Source organism: Citrus clementina, unplaced genomic scaffold (genome assembly GCF_000493195.1).
Source record: "Citrus clementina cultivar Clemenules unplaced genomic scaffold, Citrus_clementina_v1.0 scaffold_4, whole genome shotgun sequence".
In the NCBI taxonomy this organism is placed as follows: Eukaryota; Viridiplantae; Streptophyta; class Magnoliopsida; order Sapindales; family Rutaceae; genus Citrus; species Citrus x clementina.
The window spans coordinates 22,816,157-22,839,634 of NW_006262274.1; the positions used below are offsets into that span (position 1 = coordinate 22,816,157).

At 34.5% G+C, this 23,478-nt stretch overlaps 3 protein-coding genes across 7 annotated transcripts; 2 read left to right on the forward strand and 1 right to left on the reverse strand.

The window, feature by feature from the left end:
* The first annotated feature begins 2,399 nt into the window (after positions 1-2,399).
* LOC18044000 (spermidine synthase 1) lies at positions 2,400-5,952 on the forward strand. The gene is made up of 9 exons (XM_006438362.2): positions 2,400-2,922; positions 3,536-3,612; positions 3,722-3,844; positions 4,116-4,220; positions 4,413-4,485; positions 4,572-4,643; positions 4,773-4,968; positions 5,281-5,413; positions 5,567-5,952. The coding sequence occupies exons 1-9, from the start codon at positions 2,736-2,738 to the stop codon at positions 5,636-5,638; spliced, it is 1,038 nt and encodes a 345-aa protein (XP_006438425.1). The 5' UTR covers positions 2,400-2,735; the 3' UTR covers positions 5,639-5,952.
* Positions 5,953-6,531: 579 nt separating this feature from the next.
* On the reverse strand, positions 6,532-10,132 carry LOC18044243 (serine/arginine-rich splicing factor RSZ21). 3 transcript variants are annotated; one of them, XM_024185880.1, is made up of 6 exons: positions 9,989-10,132; positions 9,727-9,835; positions 9,491-9,579; positions 9,000-9,216; positions 8,415-8,543; positions 6,532-8,033 (listed from the first exon to the last, which is right to left on the reverse strand). In XM_024185880.1, the coding sequence occupies exons 2-6, from the start codon at positions 9,813-9,815 to the stop codon at positions 8,027-8,029; spliced, it is 531 nt and encodes a 176-aa protein (XP_024041648.1). In that variant the 5' UTR covers positions 9,816-9,835; positions 9,989-10,132; the 3' UTR covers positions 6,532-8,026. The 3 variants fall into 3 exon arrangements, with proteins under 3 accessions (XP_024041648.1, XP_024041647.1, XP_006438428.1); XM_024185879.1 differs by having other exon boundaries at positions 8,988-9,216; positions 9,934-10,131; XM_006438365.2 differs by having other exon boundaries at positions 8,988-9,216; positions 9,989-10,127.
* Positions 10,133-11,251: 1,119 nt separating this feature from the next.
* On the forward strand, positions 11,252-17,397 carry LOC18044244 (putative potassium transporter 12). 3 transcript variants are annotated; one of them, XM_006438369.2, is made up of 9 exons: positions 11,252-11,872; positions 12,757-12,985; positions 13,083-13,331; positions 14,123-14,173; positions 14,669-14,929; positions 15,425-15,477; positions 15,547-15,661; positions 15,787-16,041; positions 16,214-17,397. In XM_006438369.2, the coding sequence occupies exons 1-9, from the start codon at positions 11,618-11,620 to the stop codon at positions 17,263-17,265; spliced, it is 2,520 nt and encodes an 839-aa protein (XP_006438432.1). In that variant the 5' UTR covers positions 11,252-11,617; the 3' UTR covers positions 17,266-17,397. The 3 variants fall into 3 exon arrangements, with proteins under 3 accessions (XP_006438432.1, XP_024041403.1, XP_024041404.1); XM_024185636.1 differs by having other exon boundaries at positions 11,784-11,872; positions 12,849-12,985; XM_024185635.1 differs by lacking the exon at positions 14,669-14,929.
* Positions 17,398-23,478: the final 6,081 nt, after the last annotated feature.

Below are 23,478 nucleotides of genomic sequence, written 5' to 3' on the forward strand. Positions count from 1 at the left end.
GCTGGACTCTTTTTATCTTTTCTCATTCAGTGAATTGAGTGTTTATTTTTTGAGTCTGGTTCAAAATCACTGTGAATGCACATGTTCCTTTCACACGAGTGCACAATCATTCCTCCAAAATGATTTACCAAAAAAAAAAAATTGTTTTATTTCCTAAAATCTGCGTCATTTTTGGTGACATGTTTGGACGTGGAATGTACTTTGTTATTGGTAATATTTTATTGATTATATTACTGTGACAAATTACCAATTGTTATTACCATTAATAAATTAATTTTAAAAAATAAAATTCCATAAGCTATATTTTAATTCTTATTTAAAAAGTCACACCAGTAAAAGAAGTTTAAACTTATGTTATTTGATGATCTTTTAGAAAAAGAAAAAAAAAGGGTTTACTCATTCACTTTTGTATTTAAGTAAAAATTAGATGAGTTTTTCAGTTATGCCCTTATATAAATTATAACAACAATCTATTGTTTATGTAAAGGAATAATTTTTTGACGAGGAATTCCTTAAATTATTATACTAAAAGATAAGATAAAAGACTACGAAAACACACACTCTAATACATTAAATAATAAAATATACTGCATCAAAATATATATTTATTTATTTTTTAAGTTGTCTCTTATTTTAAATAATTTATGGGATACTTATTAAATAATAATCTGTTTATGTTCGTAAGTAAGGCTTATAAATAACTGAAAATAATAAAGTGAAAAGAATATGCTTTTTAATTTTCCACAAGCGAGGTTCGTTATTTTTTGATTGGTACACTTCGTTTTCAATACTCAAACAAACTGGAAAGGGCAATACGTAGCATGGGCAGTGAGCCATAGGCAAAATTGTAAAACACAACACGAGTCAGGGGCTTTGAAAAAACCTACCAAACAACATAGATATTCGCAAACTTTTTCTTTTCTTTTTTATAATAATTTTAATTAATTAGTTTTCTTTTTATCATCCCAAGTTCCCAACCCTAATTGAGAACCCTATCATTTTGCACTGTACCGAAAAAAAGAATGGAAAAATAAAATCGAATCCCTATATTTTATTAAATCACTAATAATTACACAGGTTTTAATTATATTACATTAAGGCCTCTATTGGAATCTCAGGATCCAGTTCAGTGAAGAAATTTGGTCATGTTTTCAAAGATACAATTGTTATATTCCAAGACAGGAAGAACATCTATTTTTAAGTCATATGATGCAAAAAAAGAAAAAAAAACTACTATACCCTTGAAATCAGTTTATTATATATTGTAGTTTTCTGTTTCAAAATAATTTTAAATAATAATACACTTTTTTTAGTATATTTAGCGGGTTACGTTATATCGCGTTGCATTACATTAAAATATTATTTTTAATTATATGTTAAGCCATGTTTGTACTTCATTAAAAAGTTGGTTAATTCAATAAAAGGAGTATAAAATAAATCTATCAGGTGTAGGGTTTAGACTACATTGCATTAAAGCTTTATTTATATTTAAGTATAATTATTTAACTTTTATTATTTAATAATTATAATAAATTTAAAATTTATTAAATATTAATTTATATTTAAATAAAAAATTAATTTAAATGATAATATTAGATAGTAAAAACCTAAATGTTTAATAAATAAATAAATGATAATAACTTATTTTACTTTCATTAAATAAAATCATTTTAATTATTTTACTTCAAGTATGGAAAAAGTACTTTAATTTTATTTAATAATTTATGACTTACTTAAATAATGAATTTAAACAAATTTAAATAATGAATTTAAACAAATTTAAATTAAAAATTATATTCATCATTAATAAAGAAGAATAAATTTAATATTTAATATTATATTGTTTTATAATATAATATAATTTATATTATATAATTATATAGTATTATATTTTTACAATGTAATATTAAAATATACAATATTATAATGCGATCACATTATATTATAATATAATAACTGATAAGTAGAATTAACTATATTGTAATCTAATATTATTAATAATATAAAATGATGTTGTAATATTTTAATATAATAGTAGTATACCGTTAAATAATTTCTATATAATCAAAATTAATGTAAAAAAATAAATATTTGATGCTTATTTAAAAATTAATAATAAACTCCTAAAATATTAATAAATTTAATTTTAATATTGATATAAAATAATATTATTTATATATAATATAATCCGCACTACACCAAACATAATCAATTAAATTATGATTTTATGAACAAAATTTTAATGGAGTAAAGTTGGATGACCATGCGAAAGACTAAATAGTCCGTCTTTATTTGCAATTATAATCAAGGTAAAGGGGAATCCGATAATTTACCGAAATCACAAAATAGTTTATATTTATAAAACAAATCATATCAAATCAGATTACCTTTGCGCTGGCCTGGGCATATATAAAGCGTTGCCCACCACCTTCGCACACTTTAAACCAAGCGCAAGCGGCAGCAAACGCAAACGCTAACACAAACACGAGCCGCATCTTTGCGAAGCCAGATTTGTAACTTTTTATAATATATTCTCCCACCACTCGCAGCTTGCAATTTTTTATTTTAATTTTTCTTTTTATATATAAAAGGCAAAGAGGGACGGAGATTCTGTTTGTGTGGCGCCTCTTGACTCCCGAGAGTTGCCTCGGCAGTCAATTTTCATTAGAAGTGAAGTGATTGTTGGGTTTTCGGGGGTTTGAAAGCAGAAAGAATAATCAATAATAATATCTGTTATGGCGGAAACTGGGTCTGCTGCTGCCACTGATTTGCCGTTGAAGAGGCCGAGAGATGACGGAGAGAAGGAGGCTAATAACAACAATAACGGGAGTGTGTTGATGGAGATGGACTCTAACAAACAGCCTGATTGTATCTCCTCTGTTATTCCTGGCTGGTTCTCTGAAATCAGCCCAATGTGGCCCGGTTTGTTTTTCTTTTCTTTTTCTCTTTATAGGCTGTATGTTCATGCTTTTTTATCTGATTAAAATCATTGGTATGTTTAATATCATACGGTCAGGGGCGAAAGCTGACAATTTTGGTCACAGGGCCGGAGTGAATAATGTATATATAGTTTAGAGATATTTTTTTTAATTTCTATTATAATTTAGGAGATATCATGTATATTTTAAAAAAATTTGAATTTTTTTTTGCCTGCTTCTTTTCATTTGGGAATTTTATCTGTTGATTCTTACAAGAATTTTAAGCTGCTTGGTAGAGCTGAATACCTTAAAGTATATAGAAGACTTTGTTGTCCTTTGATGCACTTGTTGTTAAACTTGCTAAACCTTTGGATGTTTAGTGAGAACAGGGTGCCGAATCCATCTGTATGGTGTTCTCTTTAGTCTTTTATGTCAGCATGGCTTTAAATATTGGAGTCTAGTTTGTTATAATATCTACAGGAAAACAGAAGTATTGCAATTGTTTTTGTCTCTTTAATTCTTGTGTGTAGGTTTGCCATTGCCAGATTCTTTTTTCATTCTTATTATCATATTAATTCTCAGAAAATCTTATATGCGAGGTATTTTTTATTATGCAGGTGAGGCACATTCATTGAAGGTTGAGAAAATCTTGTTTCAAGGGAAGTCTGATTACCAGAATGTCATGGTCTTTCAGGTATTCATGCGCCCTTTTGGTTCCTTTCACATTCGTCATCCTGTCTTCTTCTTTTTCTTTTTTTTTAAACTCTTATACTTAAATTGTTCTCTGCTTTGTCATCTTGCAGTCTTCAACATATGGGAAGGTTCTTATTTTGGATGGGGTGATTCAGCTTACTGAGAGGGATGAATGTGCATATCAAGAAATGATCACTCACCTTCCACTTTGTTCAATTCCAAACCCGAAGAAGGTCTTTATGTCCTACTAATTAGTAATGATTCATTTAAATATGAGACACCATTGTGGAAGTCACTACTTTCTCTCTAAATTATCAGAGTCATTTACAGTGTCATAATTTTCTCTCAGTCATGTTGTGATTGCTCTCAAGGCATACAATTTCTTCAATTTTGAAGTCCCCTATGGTAGAACCAACGTAGCATGTGATGTAATTTATTTTTCAGTTTTTGCTGCCAAAGTATGCGCATTTGTTTCAATCTTCACCACATTGTTATTTTCTTCAGGTTCTGGTAATTGGTGGAGGAGATGGTGGGGTCTTGCGGGAAGTATCTCGTCATTCTTCTGTTGAGAAGATTGATATCTGTGAAATTGATAAAATGGTAGTTGATGTAAGCAGCTATAAACTTACACCTTTTGATTCTTTCTTGGCATTGTTGACTAGAAAACTGAATGATTTTTTTTTCCCCTTTTGGAATGAAATGCATTCACTTGTTAAAGATTGTGCAAGTCTATTATGCTTAACTGTTTCTTATATTAAAACAGCTTCCTTATGTAATATATGACTTCTGTTTGTTTTCCAGGTCTCTAAACAATTTTTCCCTGATGTAGCTGTTGGGTTTGAGGATCCTCGTGTGACACTTCATATTGGTGATGGTATGATCAGCTTCTTTTTATATACTCCTTATTTCTCATTTTTCCTGTGAAGCGATTGATAGGTGGGTCTTATCTTAATATTGCAGGAGTTGCGTTCTTGAAGGCTGTTCCTGAAGGAACATATGATGCAGTTATAGTGGACTCTTCTGATCCAATTGGTAATCACTCTGCAACTGATAATATCCTTGTAGTTTTTAACAGAAACATATCTAAAATACATTGACTGAAAAATGGAAAGAGACTAGTTTGTTTTGAACTAATTAGGAGTATTGTGTTTGTTCAAACAGGTCCTGCACAAGAGCTCTTTGAGAAGCCCTTTTTTGAGTCGGTTGCTAAAGCTCTTCGTCCAGGGGGTGTAGTGAGTACTCAGGCAGAAAGCATCTGGCTTCACATGCACATTATAGAGGACATTGTTGCAAACTGCCGCCAGATCTTCAAAGGCTCTGTCAATTATGCATGGACTACAGTCCCTACATATCCAAGGTATATACTATTTAATTCTTATCTTTCCTGATCTGACAATTCTTCTCTTCTTCCTTCGATTATGTATGTTAGTATGAAAGCATAACAAGGCTCTGTACGAGCATTTACTGTGACTGGCATACTCATCAAAGACCCCTTTTTACAAACCAGAACTTTCCTCGCCTCTTGTTTGGCTGTTAACAGTGATTTAAGCCCTTCAATGCCCTCACTTCATGGGCACCCCTTTCCGATAAGAATCAAGTGGTGTATGTTTCTCCATTCTATGCCAGGTTGCTGATGGTGGTTATTTGATCTTATTTTATTTTTCCCCAGCGGGGTGATTGGTTTCATGCTTTGCTCAACTGAGGGGCCTCCTGTTGATTTCAAGCATCCAGTGAATCCTATAGATGCTGATGATAGTCACTGTAATTCATCAAAAGGACCCCTGAAATTTTACAACTCAGAGGTATGATTCTACTCCATCTTCCTCTTCCCCGTCCTTTTCTTTTCTTTTTTTGGTTTTTCCCCTCCCTTTTGCATAGGGCAATGCATTTGATTTTTCTAGTTCACGTTTCTGATGCACTTTTTTTTCTTTTTCCTGTCTATATATAAATTCTAGATCCACACAGCAGCATTCTGTTTGCCAACGTTTGCAAAGAAGGTCATTGAATCAAAAAATGAGAAGATTTGAAAGAGTCACGATGTTGTAGACCATCCAGCAGCTTCTGACCTCTTACAAATGGTCCATTTAGCCATTAAAAATTGAATAAATTATTTTTAGTTCCTGTTCTGAGTACATCTTGTCAGCAGAGTTTGTCTTGTTGATGGATTATATGATTAATGTTAGCGAGTAGTGACCTTTCAATTCATATATGCTGAAATTGTTTCTTTTATGCATTTATTAAAGTGTTTCTTTCAATGGAGAAGAACTCTTAAGAGATGAAGAGGTATTAGAAAAAGGAGACAAAGTTGAATCAATTTATTAACAAAATCCTGGTATAAAGACATTTTGGCATTGGCTACCAAATTATAGCAGTTGAAGTAGTGAGTAAGCTAAGCTTTGCTAGAAGCAAACTTTCATGGTAAATCAAGGACAGCGGAGGGAGTGGGATCATAATGATGAAGAAGATGGGAGTTGGTATTCTTGCAAGGGATGCGTAGCGGCTTCTTTAATCATACCAAAGGCCTCCAGCTTTGGCTTCTTCATTGTGTCCGTGCTTTCTTTATCGGTAACTTTTCATTTCGAAGATGGAAAGCTCAAATCCCCCCCATCAAACGCATGAAATGTCTGGCGTGTGCTTGACATGAAGACCTGTTTTTTTTTTTAATAATTTTGATCAAACTGATTAACAAATAAGACTTATGAAAATCGTGTGCAACATGGAGGCAATCATTAAGAGCTTTAAGAGTCGTCTTGACGTAGATTCACCCACTCTGCCGTGGTTTATAGTTTATACCACATAACATTGTTTAAACATACAAATTATCTACCATGCACGCACCCATATTTGCAACTGATACCTCTTTCCTTCTCAAAGTTTCCACACTTTTGTGCCGATGGGGTTTTTCATAGCAGTCTCCAAATGAATACATAAACACTACCCATTTAACTAATTTTATATAGGTTATTCCAAATACAACAAAAACATGAGTGGTCAAGCGCATAAAAATTTCATGACAAAACAAAACATTAAAAACTACAAATATGCTCTCGCACTTTTTCTGACCCATTATGAACATTCCTCCACCGGGTTACAAGCCAAATTTGCAAATTAAAGCACCTTTTCTTTCTAGACCACTGGATTGAACTTTTACCACTACCCCGGAGGGGCTGGACCAATGTGGAATGAGATTGATCCAATAACAGATAATAGCTTTAAAAAAAAGAATCAAAGAACAAATCAGAACAACAGATTTCGTGTAGGAACCTCATTACTAAAGTAAGAACATTGAATGGTATACACTTGACCTAGAGCTTTCTAAAGATATGAATGGACATTTACAAAATCCGTGGAAGAAACAGATAACGGATCAAAAATAAAATTTAACGACAGAAAAATCAATCAAACAAATAGATGATGAATGGAATGCGCTCGGCGATTATCTTCAAGCAACCGCATTTGCTTATTCCATTTAGCATTCCCCATGAACACACTTGAAACCATGAATGAGTAAAGCCTAATCTATTCAAGAAACCGTGAATATTATTCTGTTACCACGAACAATTCATTACCTTGTCATTTATCAGATGGCCAAAATTTACCAACTAGCAGAAGAATAACATCGTGGTAGATCAGATGATTTGCCTTACCCAAAATCTGAACACCAGGTGCACCTTTCTAACCAGCTAGCAGAAGTAAAAGTCTTAAAGTCGATCGAAGACTTGCCGCCAAAGCACAAAAGAGGAGTGGTGAGCAAACAGGTTTCTGGGAAAGTGGGAAGCTCAACAACTATTTGAAGCCGAACAAGCACATAAAGCAACAATAGTAGATGATGTAATACAGAAATGCAGGGATAGGGTGCGCAATAAACAGCTTCAGATGCTTGGCTGCAGAAGAACAAGTTTCTGAAGATAAACCATTTTCAACATGTGACTCAAATCTGAAGAATATGTAGGGGCGACGACCAGTAGATGATGTGGTGCAGAGAAGCAGATCAGAGATGAGAAAAAACCGTTTGCACTAAAGATGCAGAAATGTGGTGAAACGATGCCGTTTTAGCCGAAAATCACACCTCAAAACAAAACATGTAAAACTTTTAGAATATCTAATTCAAAGTGATCAACAACTGCAGTTAATAAGGCAACTTAAGAACATATAAACAACAATAAGAAGAAATTTAAAGTAGGAAAACAACCTCCAAGTATGAAGATAGACACAAAAAGGTGTCCATAGCACCCTTTTGACAGCCGAAACACTTTGCAGAAGCCATCCAAAACCAAGGTACTATCAAATCTCAAAGTCATGACATGAACATAACTAATATAAATCCTCTTTCGTCAACTGATCCTATAACGACTACAATACTGCCAACATGTGCTCCAATCCATTACGCATTTGCTTCAGTTGAGGTTACAGCCTTAGTCCCTGCAAAGACAAGCAGGAACTCAAAACAAGATTGCACATACATGTACAGAGGAAAGAATGTCAACAATAATGCTCATTTTGCCCTCAACTTGCACAAAGTGTTAGATATACTTATTTGGCAGGAATGATCAGGGGATAGTAAAAGGGAGATGGGTGGGTAAGGCTCGAGGGAGGGACAGAGAAACAAAAAATCTACCAACCATAAGAGTTTTGTAACTGGAGTTACTCCTACTTCTGTTTCATAGAAGGTATAACTGAAGTAGGTAAATGTTATCTAGAAACCACATGATACCCAGGGCCTTGGCTAGTGTCTCAAAAACTCAAAGCATATAACTATCTCATGAATCTATCCTAACATCAATGCTAGGAACATCAACATACCCATTAGCATAAGGTGAACCACGACGAGAATGGCGATGTGGGGGCGACCTGCTGTAACTGCGACCACGTCGAGGTGATATGCTGCGGCGACGTGGAGGAGGAGATCGTCTTCCACGGGGGCTATAGCTCCTATCGAAAGACAAAACTGTAACTAAGCAACTTACATATTCAATCTCAGATAAGAAAAGAAAAAAAAAATTCTAAAGAAAAGAAAAAGCCAGACAACTTGATTTAAATTAACTGATTTCATGATATCTAAGAAAATATGATATCTAAGAAATCAACATGTTAATATGATATCTAAGAAATCAAAATGTTGATAAGGGTGTATTAAACTCACCTCCAAGCAATATTGATGATAGATATAATTGGATACAGTACAAAACTAAGAAGATAGAAAATAAATTACTCGGGTAGAAAATAAGTGACATCACACAGATTTCCCTAAATTGATACCCATATCTTTGCAATTGCAAAGGAGAAGAGACTGATTCTACGTTAATAGAATTGCATGATTCATAAGTATATGACCCTTGTGCCATAGCAGAAGAAGACATAGCCCTTGAACCGCACCTGCGTCCATACCCATAACTTGGACTTCTACGTCGACGTGGGCTAGGGCTACGACGTCGTCCACTCCCCAAGCCACGTGAACCAATGCGCAAGCGACATTCACGAGCAAAGTGACCAGGCTCACCACACTCATAACACTTCAAGTCCTCACCTCCACCACGCCCACGCCCACCACGGCCTCCACCACCCTTAGAGTTATGAGAAAGCTCCACACGCCAGCCATTTTTCCCTGTAAAATGAACTTGCTTAACTCCATACTCGTAGAACGTGACAAGAGAAAAGCCTCGCCATGCAAATAAATTGAATTAACAAACTGCTGATTGAGAGATAACAGCAGTAAACAGGTATGGACTATCAGAACAGGGCAAAGAGCAAAGCCTAAAAAACCATGATTTTTACATTAGAGAGATAGCCTAAATGAGGTTAAATTAAAACAACCTAATGTTGAAGCAGTAGTAAGGGGATCCGACATAGGAGGGGTAAAAAGAAAACTCGATACTAACCATCTAGTGCACGAATAGCATCTACAGCATCCCTGCGATCATCAAACTCAACAAAGGCATACCCCGGGGGCCTTCGAGCAACCCAAACACTGCATCATGTGACATCAACATGAAGAATTGACCAAACACAGAAACAAAATTCTAAGAGACAAGAATGCTTGATAAAAGCTCGAAATTTTTATTACAAAATTGACCCGATAATCTATTTCTAGGAAGGGAAATAAAACGACAAATACCTGCGAAGCACGCCAAACATGCGAAATTCATCTTCAAGATCCCTTTCAGATACCCGAGGATCCAAATTCCCAACATAAACCCTAGACATTCTTGCAAGCGACCTTCAACCTAAATGAAACAAGAAAGAGTAAAAGAAAAAATAATTAATAATTACAAGCAGATCGTGGAAACAGAAAAGGTTAATTGAATTAGACGAGAACGAGAACCAATCGCAGAGCCTCGAAAACCCTAAGAAAAAGCGAAGATTTTCTAAGTACTCGCCTTGAGTGACCTGTGTATGACTTTTTCTGTACGATTTTTTTGGGAGATTTGAGAGCGTGAGCGTAAAAATATTTAAGAGAGGGGCAATGCCGAGATCGGGCTTCAATTAAGGAGCTGGGCCTTCTTTAATAATGCGAGTTTAAGTTATTTTCTATTCAACAGAAATGATACAATATTTTAAGGAATTATGACATTTGGACCCATTATTTTTGTGATGTTTTCAAATACGTACATACATGGTGTGTCCATTTGTATAAACACGTCTCTTATTCTTCTTCTTTTTTTTTTTTTTCCTTTTAAAAAAGTCAAATTACAATATGCGTTAACATTACGCAGTAGTGATGTTTATGGCAGTTTATATGTATACAATTATATAACATAGCATGGGATTTATTAAGTACAACTCAAAAATTTATAAGAAATAAAGGCAAAATCTACCTTACACCCATAAATATTTATAAAAGGGAAATGACTTTGAATCTAACTCGTGATGTGGTAGTAGTGTTTTAGCACACGGCCAATGATCAAAGTGATTCCGATCCTATTTAAGTGCCGAAACCCCCACATTCTACTACGAAAGCTAGCAATTTTCATCATGCAAACAATTGACGTGGGCACGAGATTAATATATTGAAATTCAGAACTTTTTTTAATTTTTTTTTCCTTCTGCAGTTTAAAAAGGAGTCGCCCACGAGTATTGAAATAATTTTATCAGATTCGCTTGAAAGTAGTTTTAACAAATATGTGTTGAATAGATATATTTCTTGATTGTTAGTAGGTTAGATATATTTTAGTATAGGAATGAAAGTACAAGTTTTGTCATATTAGAATAAAAATTGGACCTAAAAATATTGTTCTATGGCCTTTTAATTATTTGTCAGCTAATAATGAAGTCATATAAAAAAATTAATAATCTGAATTAGTCTTTTAAGTATTATAAATGTTTTTAGATTTTTAATTATAATATCATTATTTAAAATGATATTCAAGTATAATAAGAATTTGCAAGGTGGGCGTGAAATTATGGACACTTATTACCAATGCAATGATGTCTGAAACGGGCCAGAAAAAGATATGGGGTAGCACAGAATTTCTCGTGCACCCATTCGCCCATTGCATGATTGAATCTCTCGTCATCCAAAATCTTATTGACTTTGTCCTTTACGTCACCGTCTCAGAGTACTTGAAGCGGGGAAATGATTCGCATATAATCAATAATATCTCATCTGCAGGAAAATAGTTGATATTTTTATTTATTTATTTATATAAAAATTAAAATAAGTTGGGCAGTGAGCTCGGGAGTTATGGTTTCTAACTTTCTACTAATTACATGATTAAAAGAAAATAATGAGAATTAGATAAAAAAAAAATTGTCTGTCTCATTCTCATCCTATAACTGTAACCCCCGTCCTGCCGGTTTGATTGGTGATTTGATGTTGTCCTTGTTTCTTGCCAAATCACAGTTCTGCAACGAAGCTCAGTTAAACAATCAAGAGAGATTTTTTTTTTTTTTTTTTTGTCATTCTTTTAACGCGAAGGTCCAGGATTGATGTTTGAGAATTTTTGAGGATTGAAGCTGAAAAACAAGTGCTTGAAACAAACAAAAGGTATTGAAGGGTCGGGGGAGAAATGGAGGAAGAAGATAAGATTGAAGAGAGTAGCGTGAGGTTGCTGACAAGTGTTGGTAGTGGCGGTGGCGGTGAGTCAAGATGGGTGGATGGAAGCGAGGTTGACTCAGAGTCGCCTCCGTGGTCTTTGTCTGAAGAAAACGGAGCGAGAGAAGGGTATGGGTCTATGAGAAGGAGGCTAGTGAAGAAGCCTAAATATGATTCTTTGGATGTTGAAGCAATGGAGATAGCTGGTGCATTTGGTGACCACTCTAAGGTCATTCACTTTTTCAATTATCAGTTCTTTGTTTAATGATTTAATTTCACTGAAGGCTTCTTGTTTGTTAGAGTTGACATTTTCTGCCAAAAAAAAATTATTTTTCATTATTCTTGATTTTGTGTCTTATAAGTGTTGTTATTTAATTCTGATGGATTTTCTGAAACCGGAGCCAATTTTCATCTGGGATTTTGGAACTGAACTTTTAGTTCTTTAAAGAAGAACACGAGTTATTAGAATGTAAGGTTGAATTGGACTCCAACAATACTGGACAGAAAGTGCACCGATTTGACCAGCATCACCCTGCTTTCTGTTTTTTTGGAAGTTGACTATTTTCCTTAAGATGTTTATATTTGTGCATATTTGAGGTTTGAGAGTTCCCAAAACATGTGAGAGTGGTTGGTACTTGGTAGTGCGAATAAGAGTGCTCAATCCAGCTTGGTATGGCAGAACTTCTTGAGTTCTCAACTTTGTGTAAAGGGCATCAAATTTTAGTAAATGCTTGATTGTTTTATAACTAAAACAGCAGCAGTGGCTTTGTTATGAAGCACCATTAGCAATCCGGATGTAGAGAGCAAACACTGTGTAGAGAGCAAACACTGCGTTCCAATCACAAAAATTAGAATTTTAGAGTTGTGTGGATTGATGCATGGATGAAGTAGTTTATGACATCTTCACTTAATTTCCACCCATGCCATAATTGACAATCTCTGTCAAGAATACACAACATACAGGCTGTTAAAAAGATGGAAAGCTTCTCGTGTATTCAATGCTCCTATGCGCGTGCATCTGTTGTTTTGCTAAGCCCAATAATGAAAGAATTTACATGTCAGATAAATGTACAATCTCAGCTCTTACTAAACTACTTTACTTTAATGAGTCAGGATGTTTCTGTTTGGCACACTCTTGCTTTAGCATTTCAAACTCTTGGTGTGGTGTATGGTGATATGGGAACAAGCCCTTTATATGTCTACAGCGATGTGTTCAGCAAAGTGCAAATTGAGACAGAAATTGATGTCTTGGGGGCTTTATCGCTGGTGATGTACACAATTACTCTTATTCCATTAGCCAAATATGTTTTCGTAGTGCTCAAAGCCAATGATAATGGAGAAGGTTAGAGTTTCCTACCATAGTCATTTTTCTTCTATGCCTTAATATGCAATTAGTCTATTTGATAATTTTGTTAACTAGTCAGTAATTCTAATTTCAGGAGGAACATTTGCATTGTACTCACTGATTTCTAGGTATGCAAAGGTTAACATGCTGCCAAATCGTCAGCCAGCTGATGAACAGATCTCAAGTTTTAGGCTTAAGCTGCCCACCCCAGAGTTGGAAAGGGCTTTACAATTAAAAGACATTTTGGAAAGAACATCATCATTGAAAACCCTTCTACTGCTGTTGGTTCTGATGGGAACTTCCCTGATCATAGGAGACGGGATTCTTACTCCAGCAATATCAGGTTCTGGTTTTCATTACATGATGCAAATATTTCTAATATACTGGAATTGTAATTTTCAGCAATGTCAGGTTCTGGTTTCCATATCTTGTGGCTTACATGCTGCAAATATTTCTAAAATACTGGAATTGTAATTTTCAGGAATATCTAAATTTTACTTGATGCAATCATTTTTAAATTTGGTTTAATTGTTATAATAGTTAGCATTCTTTACTGGATAAACTTATATAATGATTCTCCATTTGAAGCATAAGATCACTCAGGGTTTCAGGCTATAACCAATGTAGCTGCGAAGCTGCTCTGCAACTCAGTATTAAAGGAGATGGTTTGAACCAAGTTTTTTTGTAATTAGCATCACAGAAGACCTTCAAAATTTTAAGTTACATCTAGCTATAATTAACCAGCATAATTCCAAGTATCTTAGCTGATATATAAGGAAGATGAAATCACAAAACTCAGCGAACTGCATACAAGAAGAAGTCACCTGAAATAGTGTGGAACATACCCATGGAAGAACCATCTTCTTTGTCACAATAATGTTTTTTTTTTTCATTTTATCTTTCTTTTTCTTGTTGATGGAGGCTGTTACTATTCAATTACTCCCTAGTTTCAGCAAAAAAAACTATGTTGATCAATGGAAAGTTGTGTCCACTGTTGTTTCTCTTTAGAAGTCGGATTAGTAATAACGGCTTCCTGGAATTCCTTATGTACTGGAATTGAGATATGGGATATACACTGATTTCACATAAATTGCCTCAGATTTTGCTAACATGTAATTATTTTTCTCCTTGCAGTGATGTCTGCTGTGAGTGGTCTGCAGGGTGAAATACGTGGATTTGGTGAAAGTGGGTATCTTTCTTTCTTTTGTGTTCATCTAGGGACACTTTTCTTTCTTTGATTTCCTAGATTATGTAGGAAAGAGAACCAAAAAGCACTTAACCAGCCCAACTACCCAAATAAATAAATGATAGAAATAAATAAACTGAAAGCTGGTGTACAAGAATTTGGATGGGGCAATTATTGTAAGATTTCGGTGTAGGATGTCTTTGTGGTTGCATATAGGCCCGCTGCTTAGCTTCATTCAGCCAAATAACAACTTTTGGCAAGAATTCTCCTCAAATCTACTGCATTGTATGCATGTTGCCCATCCATGTGTTTGTGGTTCAGTTCCTTAAGTTGAATTGCTGAATAATCTAGGTAGTCTTGCTTTCTAATCTCAGCTTGTACTCTGATAGAATAATTTTATGACAAGTATCCATTTGATGAATCTTTTGGCTATAAACTTCTAATATTTCAAACTCTAAACAAGGTGATGTTTAGTCAGATGGATTTATTTGCAGGTGCTCTTGTTATTGTTTCAATTATAATCCTTGTGGCATTGTTCAGCATACAGCGGTTTGGGACTGGTAAAGTGGGTTTCATGTTTGCTCCAGTACTTGCTTTGTGGTTCTTCTCATTGGGATCAATTGGACTTTACAACCTAGTTAAGTACGACATTTCTGTTGTAAGGGCGTTCAATCCAATTTACATTTATCTTTTCTTCAAGAAGAACGGCAAAGATGCATGGTCAGCTCTCGGTGGCTGCGTTCTGTGCATTACGGGTATGCTTCACCTTTAAAGCATGTATAATGCTGGTGAATCACCATATCTTCATGATATTTCTTGAATTAGCTTACCAGCCTGATGTAGATCCTCACATTTCTTAGATTAAGAAGTAAAGCAGTAGAACTTGATAGTGTTAAAATTTGCCAATCTTTTTGGCTGATCTTGTCAAGAACATTACCTTTTGGTTACCATTTTGAGTAGGCTAGACCACCTGTGACTTAACTTGGGTGTTACTGAAACACTAAGGCTGCAAATGTAATATGGGGGCGAAGCAATTCTGCTGTTGCATAAAATATACGGAAGTTTATTTTAAATCTATGTTTTTTGACTGAGCCCAAGTTTATTAGTTTATTAGCTTGAGGTTTTTCTTGTGAAAGCTTGACAAGGAAGTGTAGAAATTAAAAAAAATAACAATAATATTTTAATTTCCCGCATAATTGTAGAAAAAGGCTCCAATTTTATCATGTAACATGTCTTTTATGTCATTGCAGGGGCTGAAGCAATGTTTGCTGACCTAGGCCATTTCTCAGTAAAAGCCATACAGGTTTGCTTCTACTTTATCTCAACTCTAATTTTTCAAGGATTTCTTTACTAAAACTAAAATGTTATGCAGATTGCTTTCACTCTTGTTGTGTTTCCCTGTCTTCTCTTGGCTTATATGGGCCAAGCTGCATATTTGATGAAATACCCTGATTCTGCAAACAGAATATTCTACGATTCTGTGCCAGGTGACGTTAGCCAACCTTATGACTGCTTAAATTCCCGTCATTTCAAGTTGTAACTTAGTGAAAGATGTATATAACTAAGCTCTAATATTTTGACTCTTTTGAATTTCTAAATTTTGAACAAACAGATAGTCTTTTTTGGCCGGTCTTTGTATTAGCCGCCCTTGCTGCCATGATTGCCAGCCAAGCTATGATATCCGCTACATTTTCATGCATCAAACAGGCCATGGCCCTTGGATGCTTCCCAAGGCTGAAGATAATTCATACATCAAGAAAGCGAATGGGCCAAATATACATCCCTGTAATCAATTGGTTTTTGATGATCATGTGCGTTGTTGTAGTTTCCATTTTTCAGAGCACTACAGATATTGCCAATGCATATGGTTAAGTATCCCTCTTACAATAATATGTCATTTTTTTTTTCACTTTCAGAATATTTAAGGTTTTTAATAGATGTACATAGCAATCATGAATTTGGCATACCCTAATTTTTGAAGCGAGTACTAACACTACAGTGGTAACTTTTTGGTGATGCAATTTAAATTGTTCTTGCAGGCATAGCTGAAGTAGGTGTGATGTTAGTGAGCAGCACCTTGGTTACAATTGTGATGCTTCTAATCTGGCAGACCAACTTATTGCTGGTGCTATGTTTCCCACTTGTTTTTGGATCAGTGGAGCTCCTCTACATGTCTGCAGTTCTATCGAAAATCGCAGAGGGCGGTTGGCTTCCACTTGCTTTTGCTTCTGTCTTTCTCTGTGTGATGTACATTTGGAACTATGGCAGTGTGTTGAAATATCGGAGTGAGGTCAGGGAGAAGATATCCATGGACTTCTTGCTTGATCTTGGCTCCACCCTAGGGACTGTAAGAGTCCCAGGAATTGGATTGTTATATAATGAGCTTGTCCAAGGTATTCCGTCAATTTTCGGGCAGTTCCTGCTTAGCCTTCCAGCTATCCACTCCACGATAGTGTTTGTTTGTATCAAATATGTCCCTGTTCCAATGGTCCCTCTTGAGGAAAGGTTTCTGTTTCGAAGAGTGGGCCCGAAAGACTACCATATGTTCCGGTGTGTCACTAGGTATGGTTACAAAGATGTCCGCAAGGAAGATCACCATGTATTTGAGCAACTCTTAGTTGCGAGTCTTGAGAAATTTCTGAGAAAGGAGGCTCAAGATCTTGCCCTGGAGAGAAACTTACTCGAGTCAGGTTTAGATAGTGTTTCTGTGGCCTCAAGGGATCCTGAAGCTTCAGGTACTTACGGTACTGAGGAGCTTAAGATTCCACTGATGCATGATAGGAGATTTGATGAATCAGGAACTTCTGCCTCGGAAGAAACTACATCAGCATTGCCGTCTAGTGTCATGGCATTGGACGAAGACCCTAGTCTAGAATATGAGCTTTCAGCTCTTAGAGAAGCAATTGATTCAGGATTTACATATTTGCTTGCACATGGGGATGTGAGAGCAAAAAAGAAATCATTTTTCCTTAAGAAACTGGTTATAAACTACTTCTATGCCTTCTTAAGGAGGAACTGCAGAGCAGGTACTGCGAATATGAGTGTACCTCACATGAACATCCTGCAAGTTGGGATGACATACATGGTCTGATTTGGTTTGTCACCTGTACGATTCTTCCCATTTTTTTTTTTTTTTTATGTATTGGATCTCTATATTACCCCTTGATGAATATTTATGGGAAAATAGGGTTAAGGACTGCAAAAATAAACATTTTGCACCTCTTATCAGCAGTTTGATTGAATGCATGCATACAGTTCTATTTTCATAAATGGTTTTCCAATCAAGTTAAGAAAGTCCATGCTAAAGTCAGCCTAGAGCATTATATTGTATGTATCAAGTGTCATGTATGACATGAGTAGAATGTTGAAATGGCATTAGCATATCTTAGGAGGACTACATTTCTCAACGACTCTGAAATGCACTCTTTTTTTTTTGCTCTTGTCTGGAGTTGGAAAGCAAATCTGAAAAGCAGGCATAAACAAAATGCTTTTGCTTCTTTCTGCCTCTTTTATGTCTTATCGTAGTAACTTTATGATTGCAATCAATTTCAATTCCGTTAACAGAAGGCAAGTCCCAAAAGCTGAAGCAAGCAGCATTCCTGGGCTTCCTTGTCCCGCAAGGACTCTATTCTTTCGTACATCAACATCACGAAAACTGAAAAGAGATGGACATTCAACGCCCCAGTATTAAGATACTTGATAGTTCTATAAAAGGTAGTACGTACATCTGGCATATAGGAGATTAATATTCAAACTGTGCGGTAAGAGAACTCTTCAGATTTGCTCTTATTTATTTTATGAAATACATTTTAGTTACGTTTTTCAATTGATCGCCCAACTTCTGGATAATTTATATGTAAACTGAATAATAATTTTAAGTAGGACCAAGCTTTAAAATGGACGGTTGTCTTTTAATGGGACTTTCCAGTTTGCATGACTTTGTAGAAACTCTGTTTATGAACCCAAAATACTGGTTGTTTAATTGCTTATAGATTTGACTAATCGAAATTAATTTTCAGCAAACCACACGTTATCATAGAAAATTAATAAATGTAATTGGTAAGCCTGAAAATTTTGAATAAAACATGCAAAGGCCTGTTCAGTTTTTGGTATGTTTTGAGGGTCAAGAATTGAATATACCTGTATAAATAATATTATAATAATAATTATACTACTAGAATCCTTCTTTAACTGTGCAAAATGACAAATAATGCAAACTATAATTAGCTAAATTATTGTAATGTTAAGAAAAGAAAGTGCCCCGTCCCATTCGTGGACACTCATTTGGGCTATGGATCTGGATAATGGGCCCAATTCAACCCGCTATGCTTCGACACGCGTCGTCGAGATGTGCAGGAGTCCCATTCGTTTGATTTCGTGTAACATTAACGTCATTAAATTAATTGATAGTACCGATGAAGATGTGCACGCTCGAACTTGATCTATTATTATTTTGTCCATGGCCTTATATTATTAATATATAATAACTAGACTATATTATTTATTATATGTGGAGTCTAGATCTAGACAATGGATTGCACAATTAGTGTCGCGTTATATCCGGTAAAGGCAACTTAATTTTCATCATATTTTTATTTTTATTTATTATTAAAGAAAAGAAAAAGAAAAACTCTAAAAAAGGAGAAATTGAAAATGAAATTACAATAGGTTTGTTGATTTTAAATTGATACATTGAAAGTTTCATTGATGTGGTGGGGATAAATAAGCCAGTGGGTGTGGCCGTGGGGGTGGCTAGCTACTGTCTCGGTTTGCAGTCCAATGTACGTATTCCAAGTGGTTCAATGGTAGCCATTCGGCCTTTGGCCAAGTGGTCAGAGCTGCTGCCCTCCAACTTGGAGAGCAGCAGCTCAAACCCCCACAAAAGTATTGTGAGGGTATTTTCTTCCTCAATTAAAAATTGAGTGAATGTAGTCTTCTTCCTTACCCATGAGTGAGGAGTGAATATCCCTCGAATATTTGTGAGAGTTAAAATTTGGGTAGAGCTCCATTAGCATTGATATAAGCTGGTCTCAGTAATAATCTGATTTGTAAATATCAATTATACTCTCATATAATATGAGTTATAATCTGAGCAATAATCTCATATAATAAAAAAAAAAAATTGGTTCAATGGTCAAGTCAAATTAAGGACCATTGGGTCCAGGACTTTTAATGGACGCCTTTATCATTCAGCCATTCAATTCATGATGCAAGTCATGCTTCCTCTTCAAAGTTCAATCTTCAAATAAGTGAATAAGAAGTTTGATACATCATCAAACTACACATTATTACTAATCAATCAATGATATTTAGTGCTTCCGTGAATGATACACATGATCATAATCAATTAGATATATATGGCTGTCTATTTAGTGTGGATTCTCTAATTTATTGGCGAGACGACATTGACATTTTTAAGAATTTCTCTCTCTGTTATATATATATATATATATATATATCAAGAATCTGTTGCTTGTAAACAAATAATCGACTCATTTATAAAATAAATAAATAACAAACGAAACAATTTACGTAACATTTAGTTAACTTGTCTTGATCAAGGGACAAGACCGTCTTTTTTTGGGTGGGGGGGGGGGGGGGGGGAAGGGGAATAAGTAACAATAATAATTAAAGTTCTTCACCTTTACTTTGAAATTAAACATATAGCAGCAAACTTGAAGCTTCTTATTAGGGGGAGACCGGGAGAGCGAGATAGCATATTCTGTGTGTAGTTGGCATCCAACTTTGCCCTAGGTAGCTAGGGTTTCAAACAAAAAACAAAAACTTCAACTCAAAAAACAAATAAATAAATAAATCGCATACCCAAAGAGTTGATAGATGTAGAATCTTAATTTATTTGGATGCGTTTGGTACGTAATAGCCAAGTCTAACTAGCTAGTGAGTTTAAATTAAAATTAGGTCAAGCAGCACGCATATTATAATTTTTCCTTCTTATAAAAAAGAAAAAGGTGGGAAAGAATTCTAAGCCCTTAAAATTATTTCCTTAAGGAATTTATTAAGTAGAAATGGAAATGACCTAACACAAGACAGCGATTTGAGCTTTATGTGATAATGTTTGTTTAATGCTGATTAGCTGAGTTTGGCCATGCTTAAACATGCCAAAAAGCTGCAAAGTTTACGTGCTTTTGTCTATTACTTAATTGGTAATTAATTAATAGATTTGGTTATGTTAGAACAGCTCTAAGATGGAATATATTTTCATAACTACACGATCAAATTTATAATTTTTTTAATCTTTATCACTTTATGTATATGATTGTTCTACTTTTGTGCTCTATCTTAAAGTAGTTATAAAATAGACATTTCCTTAATTTTATTATATGTATATCCTTAAGACGGTGTAGGTGAATTGAAATAATTTTTTAAAACTTACTTTTGTACACACTTAATAAGGACACAAACCTAACTCTTAGCTCCAGCTAATAATCTGACATCACAAAAATCACTTTGTTATCTGTTACGACCTTTGCATTAGTTAAGGTATGTTAAAATATTTGTATGTTTAAGGATGATTTTAATTACTTTTTTATTTTATTTTAATAGATATCACATCAATCTACTGATCGATATTTATAATCAAAATGTGTAGATAAACTCGATTATGATACCATGAGGGCGAGTCAAGTTACAAAATGGTTTGTAATTAGTGAAATTGATTAAACCCCCAATTGTGTTTCAATAAATATATCTTCCCTATCAAAAGTTCAAAACCTCTTCTACTATTAAGAAACCGTTAACTTTCTTTTGTCTCTTAATTATTTAATCCTTAATCTGGTAAACCCATCGCTGATCAATAAAAATTTATAGAGACAAAATAATAAAAGACAAAAAAAAAATTTTCAGGATTAGCTTGCAATTTGTGAAACACGTGGATCTTAATATTTGTATCTCTAGTCTAATTAAGTCTCATCGTGCATTGACTGGCAACAAATCACGCTGCCTCGTGGTTTTGACTTTTGTTCCAAAGCATGCACGAACCACGAGGTGGCGCGCGCGCACACACACGTAAATCGCCTGAAAAACGTTTATTAGGGATGCGATTTAACTTTTAATGAGGATATTAAAATAAAGTGAGAAAAAAAAAACAATTGATTAATTCGATGACATGCCAACAAGCAAAAAAAAAAAAAAGATGAGATACGTATATATAAGCTAAGGAGTTCGAACCCCCACAAATATATTGTGAGGGTATTTTCTTCCTCAATTAAATTTGAGTGAAGATAGTCTTCTCCCTTACCCAAATGTGAGAAGTAAACATCCCTTAAATATTTGTGAGGGTTAAAATTTAGGCAGCGCTCCATTAGCATTTGATGTAAGTTGGTCTCAATAATAATCTGATTTATAAATATCAATTATAATCTCATATAATATGAATTGTAATTTAAACAATAGTCTCGTGTAATAAAAAAAAAAAAAAGGGCCAACGAGTCGAAGGAATCTCTTTATCTAATTTTGTATAAGATAATGAATGCGAATGATTTGACTAATATTCTAATCGAAGCATTCTCATTTCTTTCAACACATGTGAACACCTTTTATCATGGCCATACCCCGTTATCTTTTTCATCATCGCTTTTATTTTCGAACGGCAAACCCCTGGCTAATGGAATTAATCCAGGTGCTGAACCCAATTTAACAACTATATATTATCCCTTTCTCTTCAAAAATCCACCACCAAACCAAAAAAAAAAGCCACTATTGAGCAATGATCAACGTACAATAATTGACACGTGCAACACATGTACGTATAATATTTCCATTCTCTTGTTGGTTTCTAATAACCCAAGACAAAGAAAGATAATTGAATTCACAAAAATCCAGCGAAGAAAACTTTTTTTTTTTCCCCTCCTCCTTTCTCTTTGTGGCCAGAAGAAGGATCAAGTAGGGCAAAAAGTTGAGGTGGGTGCTACTACTTGCCAGTAGTGGTGCCTGGAACTCTCTAGACATTTGTATTCGAAGTGACTTTTTCTTTCATTTATGTTGTTGTCGTGAAAGTAAAGGTAGGGATAGATTTTTTGCCCTCTCTTTTCTCCAGACTTTTCCTACCTGCATGCATGGTCCAATTTAATCTGCATCATCCGTAAGAAGATGATTCCTCTTTACTGTAATATTTCGAACATAAAATATAGCCGCCCCAGTTGCAAATTATGTGTGTTTATTTATATGTGTGTGTGTGTGTGTGTGTATACATATGTATGAAACCCTAACGAAAATGTAAAACAATTAGCCCAGTTCTAGTTAATTGTATATGAGAATTACCTCAAGGAAAACTTATAGACTTTTGTCTCTTTAATAGAGTTCAATAATTTATGAATATATTATTGATCAAGTACGGCCAATTAATTAATTATGAGACTGGCTAGTTGGGGGGTTGTTGTATATAATTGAAGAGTTGCTTTCGTAGATTTGCAAATTCGGAAGAAAATAATTTGTTTGAGTGGTGGAAAGACAGCTGGTGTTACTTAGCAAAAGGAGCATCCAGAGCCTGCCTAAACATGGAATGATTCTTTTAGGATCCCATTTTAGGGTTATAAAAAGCCAACAATACGAGACAGTGGCTGACAGAGATCCATCCACACATATTTATACCTAAATTAAAATTATACATCCGTGATCTAACAATTAACATATCAATAATCAATGTAAGATTATTATAGAGTTTAGACGCCGTGGATTTGATTAACACAATAGATTTGATGATAAATTGCTTTCCTCTTGTGCAATAAAACAAACAAAAGCAATGAGGAGGAGTCGGCATATGAAAAAAAAAACATATATACAATTGTATTTGAATTTCTATGTACTGTTCGTGGAGAATAGGAGGGACAGCGTTGCCGGCTGGCTGGTTTTGAAAACAATAAAATGAAGAAAATGTGGTTCAAGTCGTTTTACAATGTAATAATAATAATAATAATGGTAGGTGACACCCCACCACAACTTGGCAATAAATACAAGAAGAGTGAACTCAACTTTAAAGCAGAATTTTGACCATCTTGTTGCATAATATTACGTAAGTCACCATTGAAAAAGCTACTTATTCTGTTTTTAAATTACTATCACTTTTATATAAAGTTTCAATTATATGAACCGACAGTGCTCTTATCAAGGATTGCTCTCCTTCTCCCAATTTCTCTCTTTTCTTTCTTTCTTTCTTTCTTTCTCTTTTTTTTTTTTTTAAAACATTTTTCAATAAATTTATTATCGTATTTGATGACAATTGGTGATTAAACAAAAGTCGGGTTGTACCGACCTCAGGTCACAGACCATTATAAAATCATAGGTT

What these genes read in the sequence shown, in the direction of transcription:
- LOC18044000 (XM_006438362.2), top strand. Translation starts at nt 2,736, where the DNA reads ATGGCGGAAACTGGGTCTGCTGCTGCCACTGATTTGCCGTTGAAGAGG. An exon ending in CAATTCCAAACCCGAAGAAG is followed by an intron (nt 3,845 to 4,115) that starts GTCTTTATGTCC and finishes TATTTTCTTCAG; the next exon opens with GTTCTGGTAATTGGTGGAGG. An exon ending in TGAAATTTTACAACTCAGAG is followed by an intron (nt 5,414 to 5,566) that starts GTATGATTCTAC and finishes TATAAATTCTAG; the next exon opens with ATCCACACAGCAGCATTCTG.
- LOC18044243 (XM_024185879.1), bottom strand. Translation starts at nt 9,815, where the DNA reads ATGTCTAGGGTTTATGTTGGGAATTTGGATCCTCGGGTATCTGAAAGG. An exon ending in ATGTTTGGCGTGCTTCGCAG is followed by an intron (nt 9,580 to 9,726) that starts GTATTTGTCGTT and finishes CACATGATGCAG; the next exon opens with TGTTTGGGTTGCTCGAAGGC. An exon ending in TGCTATTCGTGCACTAGATG is followed by an intron (nt 9,217 to 9,490) that starts GTTAGTATCGAG and finishes TTCATTTTACAG; the next exon opens with GGAAAAATGGCTGGCGTGTG.
- LOC18044244 (XM_006438369.2), top strand. Translation starts at nt 11,618, where the DNA reads ATGGAGGAAGAAGATAAGATTGAAGAGAGTAGCGTGAGGTTGCTGACA. An exon ending in CATTTGGTGACCACTCTAAG is followed by an intron (nt 11,873 to 12,756) that starts GTCATTCACTTT and finishes TTAATGAGTCAG; the next exon opens with GATGTTTCTGTTTGGCACAC. An exon ending in CTGCGTTCTGTGCATTACGG is followed by an intron (nt 14,930 to 15,424) that starts GTATGCTTCACC and finishes ATGTCATTGCAG; the next exon opens with GGGCTGAAGCAATGTTTGCT.